This window comes from Meriones unguiculatus, chromosome 15 (genome assembly GCF_030254825.1).
Source record: "Meriones unguiculatus strain TT.TT164.6M chromosome 15, Bangor_MerUng_6.1, whole genome shotgun sequence".
NCBI lineage: Eukaryota > Metazoa > Chordata > Mammalia > Rodentia > Muridae > Meriones > Meriones unguiculatus.
In genome coordinates, this window is record NC_083362.1 from 4,097,535 (window position 1) to 4,117,672 (window position 20,138).

Sequence of the window (20,138 nt, forward strand, 5' to 3'; positions counted from 1 at the left end):
GATGTCTGTGGGCTCTGTCAGGGCTACGGACCTCTTCAGCATTTTTACCCCACTCCTATCGGCAGCAAGAAAAAGCACAGCATATTCTCTCTCTCTCCCTTTTTTTTGGGGGGGGGGCAGTCATTTTCTCTGTATAACATTGGCTGTCCTGGACTTTGTAGACCAGGCTGGCCTCAAACTCAGATCCACCTGCCTGTGCCTCCCTGAATGCTGGGATTACAGGCCTGTGCCATTGCATAAGGCTACATTTACAGGTTTTTAAATAACTCTTAAGCTCTTCAGTATTTGAAAAACTTGATTTTGGTTGGTTTCTGTGATTTTACTTGAAAGCATTTGTGAAGTCTGGGTTTTCTGTCTTCTGTGGTGTAGCTGGAATTTAGGGGGGGCTCCTGCCTCCTGGACAGCCAGCTGTGCACCCCACTCAGCTTGGGTGGGTTTAGGGCATTGCTGCAGGCTTCATCTCCATCCTGTCTCCAAGAGGCTCTGGGGATCAGGTTGTGTCCCCTTCCACCCAGATGCTGAGAAGCAGGGCTGACCAAGGAGTGGGAGCCCCGGCCTCACAGCTGAATTGCTGCCGAGGAAAGGGTGGGGCTTGCTTCAGGGGCGCCTGAAGTTGCCCATGACCCAAGTGTCAGCTTGAGCAAGCGCCCTGCAGAATCCTCACAGAAAGCCCAAGTTTGGGTTTTATGGCCATCAATCAGCTTGTTTTTGCCCTTTTTTGTGCATCCTTGACTATCCTGGAACTCCCTCCAGAGACCAGACTAGCCCCAGAACTCAGATCTGCCTGTCTCTGCCTCCCAGGCATGCAACAAAGACAAGTTTTCTCTGTGTAGGTCTGGCTATCCTGTAGACCTGTGTAGGTCTTGCTCTGTAGACCAGGCTGACCTTGAGTTCAAGCCATCAGCCAGGATTAAAGATAGGTGATACCACACCCAGCAACTGTGTATGTTTCTGCTTGCATGACTGTGTACCACTTGTGCAGTGCTCTGGAGGCCAAAACCCTCTAGAACTGGAGTTAACAAGTTAGCTGCTCTGGGGATTGAACCTGGATCCTGTGGAAGAGCAGCTAGTACTTACTGCTGAGCCATCTCTCTAGCCCCTTTGTGTGTTTTCCATCAAAAGACAGGGCAGTGCTTGGAACACCAAACAGCGCAGGTGCTGGTTTTCGTGTTCACTTTGCTTCTATCTCCCAAGTGCGGGGATTAAAGGAGCACACCACCACTGTCGCCCAGGGAAACATAGCCCTTTAAGAAAGAAAGAATTTTATTTCATTGTTCTTTGTGTGTATGTGCATGCCAGTGGAAGCCAGAGGAAGCAGTTCTTCCACCATGTGCATGCCAGGAGCTGAGCTTAGGTCTCCAGATTGAGCAAAGCACCCGACCCACTGCGCCGACTCCCGAGCCAGCCCTTTAATACGGCTTTTGTTTGGTGGTTTTGACATATTTTGTATGTGTGCCATGTGGAAGTCAGAGGACAGCTTGCCGGAGTTGGTTCTCCTGGGTGGATCCCAGAGGAAGAATTTAGGCTGTCAGGCTTCATGGCTGGTGCCTTTACCTGCTGAGCCACCTCCCCAGTCCCCACGCCTGGCTATTAGTAGCTCGGGCCAGCCCAGGCTACCCATGTGGCATTGCTGGTGCAGTCTTCTTGGCCGGGCTGCTGAGTTCACAGGACTACCCCCGAGGGATCCTGTGGAAAAGGTAAAGCAGCAAATGCATCAGAGCCATCCGAAATCCCAGCCTGGGTGTGCAGCCAGACACTGAAGGCTGGAAATGCCACCAGAAACTTGGTCATCTATGAGAGACCCTGGCCAGGTCACTGACAGCTGGAATCAGCTTCTTTGGGTTCAGCCATTGTTTAGTCCCCTTGAATAGGAAGCCACAAATATACTGGGCTGCTGTTCTGAGGTGACACTTGTGTGGGGCACTCCTGACCTCAGGGCAGGAAGGGGCCCCATACTGTAGAGTTCTGTAGGGCTGGCTCAGCTCTGGACCAGCCACTTCTCTGGCACAGGGGAGCTTAGAGACAGGCTCAACAGGCTTCTTGTCACGGTCCCCATCATGGTATCTGTGAGGTCTGCCTGGCTGCTTGGGGACTGCTCAAACCCTGGGGGCTGTCCTGACCAAAGACAGGATGGCAGCAGTTTGGTAGGTGAAGCTCAATGTTAGCCCAGCCCCACCTCTGGGGACCCAGCTGATGTCACCAGAATGAGCCTGGGGAGCAGGGCGGGGCTGGGCTGGGAAGGTCTCCTAGCCTCCGATTCTGCTGGGTTGGCCCGGGCGCTCTAGTTCTGACTCCCAGCATGCCCTCCCACCAGACCACAGACCCCTCTCCAGCCCGGGGCAGCCCAGGCCTGAAGGAGGTGGAACCCAAGGACCAGCAGCTCATGGTGAGTGCCTTCCCTCACGTCCCCTGCTAACTCCAGCCTTGCCAAGAAACCCTGTACCCCGTGCCCACAGATCAGGTCTCATTGGCCCTTTAGGGACCGGTGCCCTACTTCTTCCCAAGTTCCTTTCCTGGGACCCAGGGACGCCCCCATGCTTCTCACCCAGCGTCTGTAGACTCCTCATACCCCACTTTCTGAACCTCTGCCCGCAGCCCAGGGCCATGGGGCAGGCCTCTTCCAGGCTACCTGGACCTTCAGCTCATATGATCTTGGGGTGAACTACACGCAGAACCCCCACTCGCCACCTGTGACTGGTTAAGACTGGGCTCATGTCATCTCTGGTACCCTTACACGTGGGCTGGTGGAACTGAAGGACAGGCAGAGCCCAGGCTCCCTCTCCTCAATGCTCAGAGGGCCAGAAGCCACAGGTGTGGGTCCTGTCAGTTCAGCTGAAACAGGCAGCTGCGTGACCTTGGCACTCCTTGCTCCACAGATCGATGTCAGCACCGATTCCTCGGAGCATCTCTAGGAGGCAGGCACAGCTCCACACAAGTGGAGTGGAGGGATGAATGGGGGTGAGGCTTGCATGGCCCCACCAAGAAGACAGGGAACTGTCTGAGGGTCATGGTGCTGTCTGAGAGTCATGGTGCTGCCTGGTTCCTGTTCACAGGTGGCGATTCGGATCCGCCCACTCAACAGTGCAGAACTGGAGGAAGGAGCCACCGTCATTGCCCACAAGGTGGGGGACCAGGTGAGGCTAGCGGACACTCACTCCCCCACCAGAGGCACCTGCTAGCACCTCTGGGGCAGTGCTGAGGTAACAGCCCCGGTCCATGCAACTTTTTCATTTGGGTCTTTATCTGTGTGTGGGGGGGGGGGAGTGAGCTTGTTAGTATCTGTGTGAGAATGTATGTGAGTGTGTGTGTGTGAGATGGACAGAATGTCCCTGTTGGTCACTAGGGAAGTTAGTGAGGTACTCCATGAGATGATGCTCAGGCACGGTGTTTACACTTGAGCCAACAACCCAAAAGGTGGGTAGGAGAAGATCCTTGCCAAACGCTGCCCACTGGGGCTCAGAACACCCAGGGGAGGGTCCCGTCGGCAGAGCTGCTGCTGGGATGAATGAGGTCATGGACTGTTAAACAGTGCACGCTGGGTCCCTGCGTGTATGTGTGTGTGTGTGTGTGTGTGTGTGTGTGTGTGTGTGTGTGACTGACAGCTCAGGGGTTAAACGCACAGGCTGCTCTTCCCGAGGAAGCACCCACGTGGCAGCTCACAGCCATCTCTAACTCCAGAACCGGGAGATAGCTGCTGTGGGAACCAGGCATGCGCAAAGGCCACATACATGGAGGTGAAGCATCCAGGCAAAGGGCTGCAGGGATAGCTCAGTGCTGGCTGTGCGTGCAGGAAGACTCGGACTGGGACTCCTTGGGAGCCCATGGACCGATCTAGCCAGATCTGTGGGCTCAGGACGCAGTGTTTCTAAGAAATAAGGCGGAGGAGCCGGACATGTCTGCACGGCTTTAATCCCAGCACTCGGGAGGCAGGGGGTAAAGGAGTTCAGACCAGTCTGGTCTACAGAGTGAGTTCCAGGACAGCCACAGAGAAACCCTGTGTTATAAAACCAAACCAAACCAAAAGGTGGAGAACAGCTCGGAACACAGCACATGTCTTCTGGCCCTGCGAAGCACTTGCACACACACATATGCACACCTGTGCGCACACACAGCCATGCACACACACAAATCAAGACGAAATTAACGCCACAGAAAATGCGAATTTTTTTTCTGAGACACTATCTTCCCATGTAACCGAGGCTAGCCTGCAATTTCTCCTGCTGGGCTGCTGGAGGTGCACACTACCTGGTTCAAATTTTCACCTCTTTCATTTCAATTTTCTTTTGTTATTGTTATTCTTTTGGTTTTTGGTTTTCGGTTTTCAAAACAGGGTTTCTCTGTGTAGCTCTGGCTATCCTGGACTCACTCTGTAGACCAGGCTGGTCTCCAGCTCACAGGGACTGGCCTGCCTCTGCCTCCCAGAGTGCTGGTATTACAGGCATGCGCCACTGCACCCCAAACACTTTAAATTTTTAAAAATTAAAATATAATTACATCACTTCCTCCCTTCCCATTTCTTCTCTCTAACTCCTGCCATGCCTTCCCATCCCCCCTTTCAAGCAAAGGACTGGGGAGCGTTTAGTCCTTTGCCAGCTCTGCAGCCAGCATATCTATCCAGTTCCAGAGTGTTTTCTCCCCGGGGAAGAGCTCCCCTCCTCCCCAAATCCTCAGCCGCCATCCGACTTTTGACTCGGGTTTCTGGACATTTCATGTCAATGTAGTCACGTGTGTGGCCTTCTACATGTGGCTCAATGCTCAGTGTTTTTGAGGCTCAGCTATGCTGTAATAAGTTCAATTCACTTCCTCCTCATTCTCCCCTTCTGCTTCATCTGTGTAGATCAGGCTGGTCTCAGACCTCAGAGGTCCACTTGTCTCTGTTCCTGAGTGTTGGGATTAAAGGTGTGCACCACCAGACCCAGTTACTGCTATTTTGACACAACTTCAAAGCAGTGGAGGATTGCAGAAATGCTAAGAACCCAGTGTTCCCTTAAGCTCATATATTTGCCTCACTCTGCCCTCTCCCCTGGGCTCTGACTCCATTTTTCTGGAGCATTTACAGTCAGTTGAGGACACAAGGCTCCTCCCCACCAAAACATCCCATCATGTGCCCCCCCCCTTTAAAGATTTATTTATTATTTATACAGCATTCTGCCTGTGTGTGTGCCTGCGAACCAGAAGAGGGCACCAGATCTCACTATAGATGGCTGTGGTTGCTGGAAATTAAACTCAGAACCTTTGGAAGAACAGCTAGTGTTCTTAACCTCTGAGCTACGTCTCTAGCCCCATCATGTGCCTCTTTAAAACAAAAAACATTCTCATCCAGGTGTGGTGGGTCATGCCTGTAATTCTGTCATTGGCTGATCAAGGCAGGAGGATCATGAATTCAAGGTCAGCCTGGGCTGCAGAGCGAGACCCTTTCTTAAACAAAAGACTAGGGTTAGGGAGATAGCTCAGAGGATCTCGGTTCAAATACCCAGCACCCATGTAAAAAGCTGGATACATGTAAAAAGCCTGTCATTCCAGCACTCGGGGAGGCAGAGGCACGCAGATCTTTGTGAGTTCAAAGCCAGCCAGGCCTCCAAAGCAAGTCCAGGACAGCCAAGGCTACACAGAAAAACCCTGTCTCAAAAAACAAGACAAAGCTGGGCATGGCTGTATCCCCATGTCTGTAATCCTAGTACTGTAGGGACGAAGACAGGAGGATTAGTGGGGTTTGGCTGGTAGCCTGCCTAGCTCCAGATTTAGTGAGAGACCCTGTCTCAAGGGAATAAAAGGCAGAGTGACAGAGTGGGACACCTGAGGTCTTTCTATGTGCTCATATACTACACTCTGCCACACACTGAAAGAAATGAAGAAGCCAGGTGGTGGTGGCTCATGCCATTAATCTCACCCAGGAGACAGAGGCAGAAGGGGTCCACAGAGTGAGCTCCAGGACATCCGGGCTACACAGAACAACCAACAAAAACCATTCTTGTCATGCCTAGCATGCTCCAGGCATTGACCTGCCTGGGACACTGAGCGGATGTAGAAAAGACACACACAGAAAGCTCTTGGATGCAGAAGCTGACGGGGGACTCCCAGGAGCCCAGCGTGTTTGTCTGGGACAGCTGAAGAGGGGGGCAGGGCTGTTGCACACTAATAAACGAGGGGCAGGGGGAACGGTCTCTGGAGGAAGCAGTCCTCAGGCCTTAAGCATCTAGGGGAGAAATCTGTGATGGGTGTTGTCTGCACGGTCAGCTTTCCCACATGGGTCAGAGGACAGCTCCAAAATCCCTGTGAGCCTTGCTCAGAGAAGGCTTTGCCACTCCCACGGGGCTGGTACGTTGGGGTCCTTGGCATGGCTCTGCCCATGTCAACAACACACATTCCCTCAGGACTTCACTTGCTCCCTACACGTGCTGTCACCCTGTTGTGAGCCGCTGTGTGGGTGCTGGGAGCCCACCCTGGGACCACTGCAGGAGCAGCGAGCAGTCCCCACCACTGAGCCGGATCCCCGCCTCCTCACACATCGTTTCTAGAACTCAAGGGTATCGAAATAAGAACGGAACTCAATGGACATGGCTAGCTGTGTAGAGATAGCTCCCAACCGGACACTCTGAATACCATCACTGATCAAAAGAGGACATTCATTCGAAAGGGAATTTAAACAGGAATTCACTACAGCCTGCTCAGGAATTTAAGATTTGTCCTAACTGGCCAGATGCTGATCCAAACAACCGTGACCTTTTTTGGGGTTTTAAATAAGGCATAGATATCATTTACTGAGGTTTAATCACAGGATAATTTAATCATAGGATAATGCCAAAAGTAATTTTCTTTTCTTGTGGTCCCCTTTAGTGCCCCAGTGTCTACCTCCTCTTGTGACCACATAGAACCTGTTTATAAAAAGTTAGAAGCTAAAATCTACACATGGGAGAAAACATGTGGATTTGCCCGTCTGGGCCTGGTAACTGTATATTTTTTCATATATCTTCATATATTATATTTCATATATTTTCTAGTTAGTTTCATTTATTTATCAGAAAATTTTGTTTTTGTTTTTTGAGACAGGGTTTCTCCATGTAGCCTTGGCTGTCCTGTTCTCACTTTATATACCAGGCTGGCCTCAAACCCACAGAGATCTGCCTGCCTCTGCCTCCCAGAGTGCTGGGATCAAAGGTGTGTGCCACCACAGCTGGCTTTTACTGGCAAATTTTGTAATTTCATTTTTCTTTACAGCTATGTATATTTCCGTTGTGCATATGCGTCACACTTTCATTACCCATTATCAGGTGATGGACGTCTGGCTAGTTCTGTTTTCTGGCTGTTGAGAACGGAGCAGCAATGAACACGGATGAACAAGTACCCCTGTGGTAGAATGCACGGTTCTTTGTTTGGGTACATACCTAGGCGTGGTGTATTTGGATCACATGGAAGATATATTTTTAGCTGCTAGTTCTTCTTCTTTTTCTTCTTCTTGGGTTGTTTGTTTACTTTTTATTTTTTAGACAGGGTCTCACTCTGTAGCTCTGGCTGGCCTTAAACTCAGAGAACCATAGGCCTCTCTGCCTCCCGAGTGCTAGGATTGAAGATGAGTGCTGCCATGCTGGCATATTACTAGCTTCTTGAGAAACCTCCACGTTGGTTTCCAGAATGGCCCAACCAGTTTGCATTCCTGCCAGCAGTGAATAAACCGTTAGCATTTGTCGATGACCGCCATTTAGACAGGGGTGAGGTGGGATCTCAAAGTTTTGATTTGCATTTCTACCATGGTTGAGGATGTTGAGCACGTCTTAAAAAATGAGGATGGATGTTTTGACTGCATGTATGTCTATGCACCACATTCATGCCAGGTGCCTGCAGAGGCCATAAGATGGCACTGAGTCCCCTGGAACTGGAAGCGCAGTGGTTACGAACTACCCAACCTGGGTGATGGGGACCAAACTCAGGTCCTTTGCAAGAGCAAGGAGTGCTCTTAATGGCCAAGACATCTCCCCAGCCACAGGGCATCTTTTCTCTATCTTTAAGAAGCATCAGATGACTAGTGGTGGCACACCTTTAATCCCAGCACCCAGGAGAAGGAGTCCACTGGCTCTCTGAGTTTGAGGCCAGCCTGGTCTATAGAGTAAGTTCCAGGAGAGCCAGGGCCACAGAGAGAAACCTTGTCAGAAAAAAAAAAAAAAAAAAAGATCAGGTGATTCAGGGTTAGGGTCAACTTCGTGGCTTATATGTGGGGCTTACCCGTCCTGGACCTACGTGTCCGTGTGCCAGGACCGCGCCATTGTCTCACGCTGCATCTGTCATATGTGCTCATCTTGCAGTGGCGCTCTTTGTGCTTGGGTGGCTTTGCTTAGCCAAGGTCCTTTGCTTCCAAATGGATTTTCAGATTGTTCTCTCTTGGTGAAGACACGTTTGATGGGGATTGCATTGAATCCGTAGACTGCCTTCTGTAAGAGGGCCATTTCCACAGTCTCGGTTGAGTTGTCTTTGAGCTTGGAGAGCTCCCATCTTCCAGTGCCTCTCAAGCATTTCAAAGTTCTTGTTACAGAAACTATCCTCCTCCGTGGTTAGCTTTATTCCAAAGCATCTTTTTCTTTGCCCCTGAAGCTGTTGTGAGTGGGCGCATTTGTCTGACTTCTTCCTTACAGATGTGCTATTGATACATAAAAGCGCCTCTCAACCTTCCTAACGCTGCGACCCTTTAATACAGTTCCTCATGTTGTGGAGACCTCCAACAATTAAAAAAAATATTGTTGCCACTTTATAACTAAAATTTTGCTACTGTTGTGAAGCATAAGGTAAATACCTGATATGCAGATGGTCTTAGGCGACCCCAGTACCTATGAAAGGTTCATTCGACCTAGAAGGGTCATGACTCACGGGTTGAGAAACACTGGGATATACAACAGCTACTTATTTATTACTGTTATTCTTGTTGTTGGTGTTGTTGGTGGTGGTGGTGTTGCTGGTGGTGGTGGTGGTGTGTGTGTGTGTGTGTGTGTGATGTATGTGGGCACGCACAGCATGGCAGAGACATGGACACCTTTGTGGAGTCAGTTCTCTCCTTTCCCCTTGACCAAGGCAACCTACAGAAGAGTTTCTGGGCTTATGGTTCCAGCGGGATAAGAGCCTGTGTGAGTCAGGGTTACTATTGTTGAGACAAAACAACAGGACCCAAAGCAAGTTGGGGTGCAAAGGGCTTATTTTGCTCACACTCCCACATCCGTGTTCATCATTAAGTAAAGTCAGGGCAGGACCCTGGAGGCAGGAGCTGATGCAGAGGCCATGGATGGTGCTGCTGGTTTGCTGCTTTCTTACAGCACCCAGGACCACTAACCTGCGGCATGGCACTACCCACAATGGGCTGGGCCCTCCTCACTCCATCATGAACTAGGAAAATACCCTACAGGCTTGGCTACAGTCCAATTTTACGGAGGCATTTTCTCCATCGAGGTTCCCTCCTCTTGGATGACATAAAGGTAGCCAGGACAGAGTCCTTGATGATGGAGTAGAGGCATGGCAACTGGAGCGAGAATCCGAGAGCTCGTATCTTGAACTGCAAACAGGAAGCAAAGACAGCTTACTGGCAATGGCGGTGTATGGCTTTGAAACCTCAAAGCCAGCCCCCAGTGGCACACTTCCTTCAGCAAGGCCACGCCTCCTAATCTTTACCAAACAGCAAGGCCAGCTTGGGACCATGCACTCCAATATCTGAGCCTATGCACGACATTTCATTCAAACTACCACCCTTGGGTCCTGGGGGTGGAACTCAAGCCATCAAATTTGCATGGCAAGCACGTTTACCTGTTGAGCCACCTCACTGGCCCAGCTACTGATTGTTTGTTAACTTTGTCTCCTGCCACTTTGTCTCCTGCAAGTGTCTATCCATGCTAAGATTCTTTCCTGGGGTAGTTAGGGTCTCCTTTATATAGAATCATATCATCTGCAAATAAGGATGCTCATTATAACAACAAGATAGCTCTGTGGGGAAAGGGGCTTGTGTGCAAGCCTGATGGATCTGAGTTCGATTCCCCAGCCTCCACAAGGTCACAGCAAGGGAACCAACTCCCGAGAGCTGTCCCCACCATGGCATGCACATTCCTGCCCTTGCACAAATGTACACCCTGAAGAAATACATAAAATAAAAATTTTTAAATTTTATCTATTTCTGATTCAAGACCCAATTGCAGCAGGTATGTTTTGAGCACACAGGGGTCTGTGTGTGTATGGTTTCTTTCTTTCTTTCTTTCTTTCTTTCTTTCTTTCTTTCTTTCTTTCTTTCTTTCTTTCTTTCTTTCTTTCTTTCGGGACAGGGTTTCTCTGTGTGGCCTTGGCTGTCGTGGAGCTTGCTCCGTAGACCAGGCTGGCCTGGAATTTGGGGAGATCCGCCTGCCTCTGCCTCCCGAGTGCTGAGATTACAGGCGTGCACCAGATACTTGTATGTTGTCTTATCTGCCCTACGGCTGGACAGTCTTTAGTGAGCAGGCTCTGCGGTCACTGCCACTTCACAGATACGAAGACTGGGTGAGGCCTGAGAGAGAGCATAGAGCCAGGGTTCCGGAGCCCATGTCTGTGGCTCACAATCCCACAGTCCGCTGGCATGCCCTGTTGTTCAGAGGACCCTGGTTGGAGACCCATCCTAGTCCTCCTGCAGCCTGGCCCCGCCCACAGTGGGTGGGCTGACCTGGGGCCACCACTCATCCCCAGGAGGAGAGAGAGCAAAGAGAGTCAGCTTATGTAACCTTGCAAGTGCTGGCCAGAAGCCAGGAAAAGCCCTGGCAGAGCCTGGCCTCCCAGGACTGTGGTTTCCAAAGCTAAGGACACAGGAGGGGCAAGTGGTGGCCACGTGACAAGACCCTGAGAACCACCCAGCTCTGCCTCCACCTCCTCGGTTCCTCCCTGGTGTCTCCACCGGCCAGACTGCACTGGTCTCTACCCATTTCCCCGTTCCCCCTCCCCGAGCCCCCCCCCCCCCCCCCCCGTTGTCCCCGGGGCAGACGCCTTTAATCCCTTTGCCTCCAAGATCTTAACAGGCTTGCTTGATAATAATGTCCATGGGGACTGAGGGTCCCCGGGGACTGCCAGGCTCTCAGCAGAATGGAGCACGTAGGTGGAGGCTTTAGGACAGTCCCTCTACCTTTCCTGTCCTGCAAGGGGAGTGCAGCTGTGCAGTGGCCAGCCCAGCGCTCTACAGTTTCCACCGCCTCTGGCCTTCTCTGATGGCATGAGTTCTTAAGAGGGTCTTGTCACTATGGGGCCAGGGTGGGGGGGCTGGTGGTCTGGTGTGTTGGGTGAGGTTGGTGAAGCATGGCAGGCTTGCGGTTGTCTGGGGCCATTTATGTGACTGTGGAGCTCACTGTCTGAGGGGTGGTGTATGGTCATGCCTTGGGCGGTGACAGCAGGAAACACTGTCCCTAGTGAGTAAGGCAGGGTAAGGTGCTCACTGTGCAAGCCTAAGGACCTGAGTTCAGATCCCCAGAACTCACACAAAAGCCAGATGCAGCTGCGTGAGCTGAGAGAACAGACACAGGAGGGTCCCAGGAGCTCTCTGGCCAACAGGTGTAGCTGAAACGGTGAGCTCCAGGCTCAATGAGAGTCCCTGCCTCAAAAAGACATCCTAAGGCCAGCAGTGATGGTACACATCTTTTTTGGGGGTGGGGTTCTGAGACAGGGTTTCTCTGTGTAGCCTGGCTGTCCTGGAACTCACTCTGTAGACCAGACTGGCCTCGAACTCAGAGATCTGCCTGCCTCTGCCTCCTGGGTGCTGGGATTACAGGCGAGCACCACCATATACATCTTTAATACCAGACCAGTACAAAAAAAAAAAAAAAAAGACCTTCGCCTTTCATATAACTTACACACACACACACGCACACACACACACACACACACACACATACACACACACCACACACAAGGGAGAGTGTTGGAGAGGGAGGGAGGAGGAGGGAGGGAGAGAGGGAAGGAAAAGAACGTAAGCTTACAGCCATCTCTGGCCCTGGGCCTTGCTTCTGGATGTGGCCGCAGGTCTGGGACGCTTGCCAGGGTCTGACCGGCCCTCCCCTGCCCTCCCTGTCCTGCTGTGTCCAGGTGGTGGTGCTCATGGACCCGGGCGAAGATCCGGAGGACACGCTGCGTGCACACCGCTCCCGGGAGCGCACCTTCATATTTGACACCGTGTTCGACCAGCACGCCTCTCAGGTACACCTACCCCCCCCACCCCCCCCGCCCCCCCCCGCCTCTGCTCCAGGCGCTGTATCAGCAAGGACTTCCTGTGCGGGCCCCAGCTCCTGAACTCGCAGACTTCTCAGAGTCATTATTAGTTTATGGCACTAAGCGGGGCCGATTCTGGGGTTAAAGGTTGGCCTATGTCCCAGCCACACGGGCCCTCACCTGTGTTTCCTAAGCTCATCCCAGCACCTGCTCCTTCATCCATCAGGCTGGTGACCTCTCCTCTTTCTCTGCTCCCTACTGGGGACACCCCCCCCCCCACTCTGTCCTGAAGTCCTGCTTCCTAATCCTGTCTCAGGGTATTGCCTATTTGTGTTTTTTTTTTAATTGTGTTTATTGGTTTATTGGTGTGAGGGTATCAAATCCTCTGGAACTGGAGTTACAGACAGTTGTGAGCTGCCATGTGGGTGCTGGGAATTGAACCTGAGTCCTCTGGAAGAACAGCCAAGGCTCTTAACCACTCTGTCCACTGGATTTTTATTTTTAATTTTTATTTTATTTTTTAAATGAATTACAGTTTAGTCACTTTGTATCCCAGCTGTAGCCCCCTTCCCCATTCCCTCCCAATCCCACTCTCCCTCCATCATCTCTTCCCATGCCCCTCTCCAAGTCCACTAATAGATGAGGTCCTGCTCCTTTTCTGGATTTTTATTAAAGCCAATCAAAAGGTGAGGGAGAACAATGTTTACAATACAGAGAGGAGAGATGTTTCATAAGAATGACAATGCCAAAGTCTGGCCTGTACTCGGCCCTCTGGGTACAGAAATCAGCATCTGAATAACGCAAGGATAATCACTGAACAGTGCATGAAAACATCACCCCAACATGGCAGCGGGGCCCAGGTACCAGGCTGTCTCTCCTGTCCTCCCCAGGCTCTCCCTGATGAGCCAAGGGGCTGTGGGGAGGAAAACCCATTCCAAGGATCAAGTGTATGTGATTCCCCCTGTGGACATGGGTCACCAGGTCTGTCTGGGGTCTTCTCTCTTGCACGTAATATAAGGACACACGGGCCCTTCCTACACTATTGAAGGTCAGGGGGAACCTGAGCACATGTGTCCTGCTCGTTATAACATGTGATGGCCAGCGAGGCCCTCTCCAAAGAGGGACATGTAGGTTGAGAGCTGTCACAGAGGTAGGCAGGGGTCTGGCCAGAGGAGCCTATAGCATCTCACAGACCCGGAGCGTCCAGGAGGTCACTCAGCAAGGTCCAGTGCTGGGGGTTCACGCCAGGCACCAGTATCTTCGCTCTCGTCACGTCACTCCCACCCTCTGTAAGAACAGAACCACATGCAACCTAAGCACCCCAAGGGAGCCAAGGCTCATCATGGGTATCAATGAGGGTGAGATTTGACGTTAGGGTACTGAAATGGTGTTACAGCACCGTGGGATGCCAGACATTCCTGTCCTGCTGTGAGAGGGTCAGCTCCCTGCTTAGAAAAGACAGGGACCAGCACTCAGGAGGCAGAGGCAGTCAGATCTCTGTGTTTGAGGCCAGCCTGAGCTACATACTGAGTCCCAGGACAGCCAGGGCTATAGAGTGAGAGTACATCTCATAATCAAACAAATAAACAAACAAGATCTGGGGTATCCTGACACATGCTGACACACTAGGCCGTTTCTCCAGAGGTCCTGAGTTCAATTCCCAGCAACCACAGGGTGGCTCATAACCATCTATAATGAGATCTGGTGCCCTCTTCTGGCTTGCAGGCACACATGCAGCCAGATTTCGCTCCTCTTTTATTTTTATTTTTATTTTTTTAATTTTAATTTTAATTTTTTAAGATTTTTGTTTTTTTTGTTTTTTGAGACAGGGTTTCTCTGTGTATCCCTCGCTCTCCTGGAACTCACTCTGTAGACCAGGCTGGCCTTGAAGTCAGAGATCCACCTGCCTCTGCCTCCTGAGTGCTGGGATTAAAGGCTTGTACTACCCCACCACAAATTTTCCAAGCCGTTTGTCTTTTTTTTTTTTTTTTAATTTTAGATAGGATTTTCTGTGTGGCCCTGGCTGTACTGGAACATACTCTATAGACCAGGCTGGCCTAGAACTCAGAGATCTATGTGTATGAGTGTTTGCCTGCATATATGTGTATGTACTATGTGCATGCCGGTAGCCCCAGCGGTTAGAAGAAACTGTCAGGTTTCCTGGAACTGGAGTTACAGACAGTTGTGAGCCACCATGTAGGTGCGGAGTATTGAACTCGGGTCCTTTGTAAGAGTATCCAGGGCTGCACTAGACTGGACATCTGGGGGCAGCAGAAAGGGGCTGCTTGTGGGCAAGCCACCTGAATCTGTGCCTCACTCTCCAGGTGTCTCTCCCTGGACTCTCCTATGGGTAGAAAACTCACTTCCTGCATGTCCCCTTGCTGGGCTTTGCCACCTTTGCTCCACTCCCTGCCCAGCTTCCTTCCATGAAGAGGGATCTGATGACACTGTGACATTCTAAGCCAGGTCCTCAATCTCTCAACTCTTTTTTTTTTTTAAGATTTTATTATTTATTATGTAGACAGTGTTCTGCCTGCATGTATGCCTGCAAGCCAGAAAAGGGCACCAGAACTCACTATAGATGGTTGTGAGCCACCATGTGGTTGCTGGGAATTGAACTCAGGACCTCTGGAGAAACGGCCAGCGTTCTTAACCTCTCCATCAATCTCTCCATTCTTGCAGAAGCCTCAGGAATGACTAGTTCCTAGCATGTGTCAGGATACCCCAGAACTTGTTTGTTTGTTTATTTGTTTATGAGATGTACTCTCACTCTATAGCCCTGGCTGTCGTGGAAGTCAGTATGTAGCTCAGGCTGGCCTCAAACACAGAGATCTGACTGCCTCTGCCTCCTGAGTGCTGGTCCCTGTCTTTTCTAAGCAATATGTCTCCTGACTCAGGCTGGACCGTCCCCTGACTGTCCTGTCTGTCTGCAGGAAGCTGTGTACCATGCCACCATCCAGCATTTAGTAGAGGGTGTCATCTCTGGATACAACGCGACAGTTTTTGCCTATGGCCCTTCAGGTACTGGGTGGGGCCTTGTCTCCGGGAGGATACAGGCTGGGTGCCAGCAGAGGTCCCCTGTAGCGCTGTTTTGTTAAAACTATTTTATTTGGGGCTTTATTCCTTAAAGCCTCTCCCTTCCAACCCCACAACCCTAAGTAAGAGAGGTTAGTGGGGAGGGGGGTGTAGACCCCTTTACTTCTCTCTGCTGTTTAGGCTCAGTGGGTTTTTTTTTGGGGTTATGCCAATCTCCGTCCACAGCAAATGCAGCCAGGGATCTCCTCCAAGCTGCTGCACCCCAAAGCGCCTCTCCGTCTGTCCGTCTCCAGTCTGCACACGGCAGGCCTTTACCAGCTGTCAAAGACCTGCACCGCATGAGACGGTTGGTCAGCAGCCGTGGACAAACTAAAGCCCAAACTAAAATCCCACCCTTGGGAGTGAAACGAAAACATATTTACCTAACCAGGGAGTTTTTAAAGAAACCAACACTTCCGTAACAGTCCCCTGTACGCTTTTTAGAGATAAGGTTTCAGGTAGCCCAGGCTTGCCTTAAACTCACTATGGAGTCAAGGATGATCTTGAACTCCCAATCCTCCTGCTTCTATCTCCCAAGTGCTGGGAGTATACGTGTGTTATGTGTCACCGTACGTGGCTTACGCCACGCTGGAGATGGAACCCATGGCTTTGTGTATGCTAGGTGAGTACTCTACCAACTCATTCACATCCCCAACCCACACGCACAGACACACACGCAGAGGCACACATAGAGTTATATATTTATATGGTTTTGGTAGTACTGGGGATCAAACCCGGGGCCCCATGCATTCTAGGCTAGCCCTCTAGTCCTGAGCTACATCCCCAGCTTCCTTACAGGCACCAGGGACCTATTTACTGCGCTTTGTCATCGGCAGCGCTAGAAGGTGAGAATGATCCCTCCTCACAGAATAGAGTCCATGGCTGCCCCAGAACACACAGCTGTCAGGGGAGATTCCAGGCTGATGCTAGCTTTCAACCCCTGCCTGTGTATTCCCTCTCCCCCCAGGACCACAGATCTCTTCTCTGAGGTTACAAGGAAAGCTCAATCAGTGTTTGCAAACAGGTGGCACAGGCTTGCCCTCCTAGTTCCTTGAGAGACTAAGGCAGGAAGCTTACAAGCCCCAGGCCTGCCTGGGCTATGTAATGAGACCTTGTCTCAAAATAAATAAGAAAAGGAAGGGGAAAGAGGGCGGGGACAAGAACAGAGCCAAGAAGTAAGTGCTTGCCTGGCTCCAGGTCTGCAGAGCGAAGCCAGTTCCCTCCTCCTTGGGTGGGGACTGGAATCCTGTCTGTGGAGATGGAGACATTTCCCTGTCAGGGATGTCAGGGTTGAGGGGAAGGACAAGCCCATTCCCTCCTTCTTGGGGGCAAATGGGAAGGGACAGTGAGGTCCCCCTATGGGGAATGCCCCTTGGAGCCATGCAGTGTGCCGGGCTTGTTCTTGCCGAGCTGTTTGAGTCGCACCCTCCCACAGGGGCTGGGAAGACCCACACCATGCTGGGCATGGACGCGGAGCCTGGCATCTACCTGCAGACCCTCACTGACCTCTTCCAGGCCATCCAGGAGACCCAGGACAACATGGAGTACAGTGTATCTATGTCTTACCTGGAGGTGAGCCAGCTCTCCTGCCTCAGCTGGTCAACTGCAGAATGGGTACAACACCGACTGCCCGTGTCAAAATCATCCTCGGGGTGTGAGCTCTCCAGCGGCGCAGGCTTCCAACTGTTTGTTTATTCACCTTCATTTTATGTGCATTGGTGTTTTGCCTGCATGTATGTCTATATGAGAGTTACAAATGGTAGCTAGCCGCCATGTGGGTGCTGGAATTTGAACATGGGTCCTCTGGAAGAGCAGTCAGTGCCCCCTCCCCCCCACTGGGCCATCTCTCCAACCCCTAACTGGTACTTTAAAAAAATATTCGGCAGCCGGGTGTGCTGGCGCACACCTGTAATCCCAGCACTCAAGGAGGCAGAGGCAGGCGGACTCTGTGAGTTTGAAGCCAGCCTGGCCTACAAAGCACGTCTAGGACAGCCAAGGCTACACAAAGAAACCGTGTCTCAAAAAAAAAATTTTTTTTAAGGGGCTAAAGAGATAGCTCAGCAGTTAGGAGCAGCAGCTGCCTTTTCAAAGGGCCCGGGTACAATTCCCCACATCCACGTGGTGGCTCACAACCATTTGTAACTCCAGTCTTAGGGTATCCCGAATTCTCTTCTCACCCCCAAGGGTAAGTCATGCAAGTGAGATACACACACGGATGCTGGCAAAACACCTACACTAACAAAATAATTATTACTTTAATAAAGTAATAAAAAATTTTTTAGGCAGCTGGGTAGTGGTGGAGCACGCCTTTAGTACTAGCACTGGGGAGGCAGAGGCAGAGGCAGGTGGACCTTTGAGTTCGAGACCAGCCTGGTCTATAGGGCAAGTTCCAGGACAGCCAGGGCTACAGAGAGAAACCATGTCTCAAAAATAAATAAATAAATAATTAATTAATTAATAAAAAAATTTTTTGAGACAGGGTTTCTCTGTATAGCCCTGGCTGTCCTAGACTCGATTTGTAGACCAGGCTGGCCTTGAACTCACAGAGATCTGCCTGTCCCTGCCTCCCTGAGTGCTGGGATCACAGCTGTGAACTTCTTTGTTAACCCTGAGCCATCTCTCCAGCCCCTTCTTTACCATTCTTTGCTGCTTCCTCTCAGCCTTTCTGTTCTGCTCCAGATTTATAACGAAGTCATCCGAGACCTCCTGAATCCGTCCTCTGGGTTTCTGGAGCTGAGAGAAGATTCTAGAGGCAGCATCCAGATTGCAGGCATCACAGAAGTATCCACCTCCAATGCTCAAGAGGTGAGGGTTGCAGCCCAGCCCACAGAGTCCTCCTTGCTCAAGCTCCCTGACCGGCAGGCATGTCCAAGCTGAGCTGTTTCCCAGCCTCTGGGCTTGGTCTGAGATCTGTCCGGTCGGCTAGGCCTCCTGCCACTGCTGAGGGCAGACATTACCTATCCATCCTATATGCTGCTCTCAGCCTCCAGGTGCAGACCCAGGCCCTTCTCAGCACAGTCCACCAGATGGGCATAGCCCTGAGCTGGCATGGCTCTAGATCCACAGGCTGAACGGATGGCTGCTCCTTTATAAGGGCAGGCAGCAAACTTGCCTGCCTTCTCCTTCCTCTTGCTTCCCTTCTCTTCCTTCCCCCTGTTTCTCTCTCTCTTGAGACAGGTGCTCCCTGTGTAGTCCTGGCTGGCTTGGAATTTGCTATTAGACCAGGCTGGCCTCAAACTCACAAAAGCCCACTTGCTTCTGCCTCCCAGGGGTTAATGGAGTTTGCCACCACATCTCATCCAATCTCCCACCCCCTTTTGTGGTTTTCAGACAGGGTTTCTCTGTGGAACCCTGGCTGTCCTGGAAATCGCTCTGTAGACCAGTCTAGGCTTGAACTCAGAGATCCACCTGCCTCTGCCTCCCAAGTGCTGGGATTAAAGACGTGTGCCACTACCGGCCAGCCCTCTCTCTCTCTTTAAAGACAGAGTCATGCTGTGTAGCCTTGGCTGGCCTAGAAATCAATTTGTAGGTCAGGATGGTTTTAAGGTCACAGAGATATGCTTGCGTCTCTCAAAAGCTGGGATTTAAGGTGTGCACCACTATGCCCAGCTTTCTTTTTAAATATTTAGTGTGTGTGTGTGTGTGTGTGTGTGTGTGTATAAATGCATGTGTATGTGCACACATGCATGGTCCTGCACACGCATGTGGGGATCATAGGACAACTTCTTAAAAAAAAGATTGATTTTTATTTTAGTGTTGGCTGTTTTATTCTCGTGTATGTGTGTCCATGTGCATGACCTACAGAGGTCAGAAGAGGGTGTGGGATCCCCTGGAACTGGGCTTATATACAGACAGTTGTGAGCTGCCATGTGGGTGCTGGGAATTGAACCCAGGTCCTCTGGAAGGGCAGCCAGTGCTCTTAACCATTGAGCCACCTCTCCAGCTCCTACCTTGTTTGGTTTGTTGACTTAAACAGGGTCTCTTCTCGGTCTAGATAGTAGGCTGACTGGCCAGCCAGGCCCATTCGTCCTACTGTCTCTCTCCCAGCACTGGGGTCACAAACACGAGCCTCTGCATTCGGCTTTTTTTTTGGGGGGGGCATGGATTCTGGGGATCTAAACTCAGATTGTTCAGTGAACTTTTTATCAGCTGAGCTGTCTCTCTAGCCTTAGACTGTGTTTTTGAGACAAGATTTCGTAGTGTAGCCTACACCAGCCCGGAATCCACTATGTAGCTCAGGCTGAGCTTACACTTAGAGCAATCCTCCTGCCTCAGCCCCTCAAATGTTAGGATGACGGATAAGAGCTCCCATGGTGAGCACCTCAGCCTCTCCCACTACTGCCCCGTCCAGTTCTGTAGCCGGTTGCCTGGCGGGGGGTGTGCGTGTGCCCTGTCCACAGCCAGCCCCGGCAGGTCTGCGGCTGCCCGGAGAGTGACCTGAGGAGGGTTAGGCGCTGCTCCGGGAGGCTCTGTGGAGAAGGGGCTAGTTGAGCCGGTGGTGGATGTAGCTCAGCCGATGGAGTGCTCGCCTAGCGTGGGGTCCGTGGGGTCCGTCCCCAGTACTGCATGAACTGACATGGTGGCACACATTTGCAATCTCAGCATTCAGGAGTTGGAGGCAGGAGGATCAGGAATTCGATGCCATCCCTGGTTACATGGTGAGTCTGAGTTAGCCTGGATGATGTGTTTTAGGGTTTCGATTGCTGCAATGAGGCACCAGGACCGAAGGACAAGCTGGAGAGGAAAGGGTTTATTTTGCCTGTGCTTCCTTATTGCTGTTCGGTACTGGAGGGAGTCAGGATAGGAGCTCTAACAGGACAGGAGCCTGGAGGCAGGAGCTGATGCAGGGGCCACGGAGGGGCGCTGCTTGC

The 20,138-nt window shown here is 51.3% G+C and overlaps 1 protein-coding gene across 1 annotated transcript in view; it reads left to right on the forward strand.

Annotated features, from left to right (window-relative positions):
* The first annotated feature begins 2,299 nt into the window (after positions 1-2,299).
* The window catches only part of LOC110554721 (kinesin-like protein KIF19), a 49,212-nt gene continuing 31,373 nt past the window's right edge, over positions 2,300-20,138 (forward strand). The window contains exons 1-6 of the mRNA XM_060367851.1: positions 2,300-2,386; positions 3,054-3,134; positions 12,070-12,180; positions 15,126-15,213; positions 16,703-16,839; positions 17,947-18,072. Of these exons, the coding sequence (XP_060223834.1) occupies positions 2,300-2,386; positions 3,054-3,134; positions 12,070-12,180; positions 15,126-15,213; positions 16,703-16,839; positions 17,947-18,072 (630 nt within the window). The remainder of the gene's footprint in view (positions 2,387-3,053; positions 3,135-12,069; positions 12,181-15,125; positions 15,214-16,702; positions 16,840-17,946; positions 18,073-20,138) is intronic.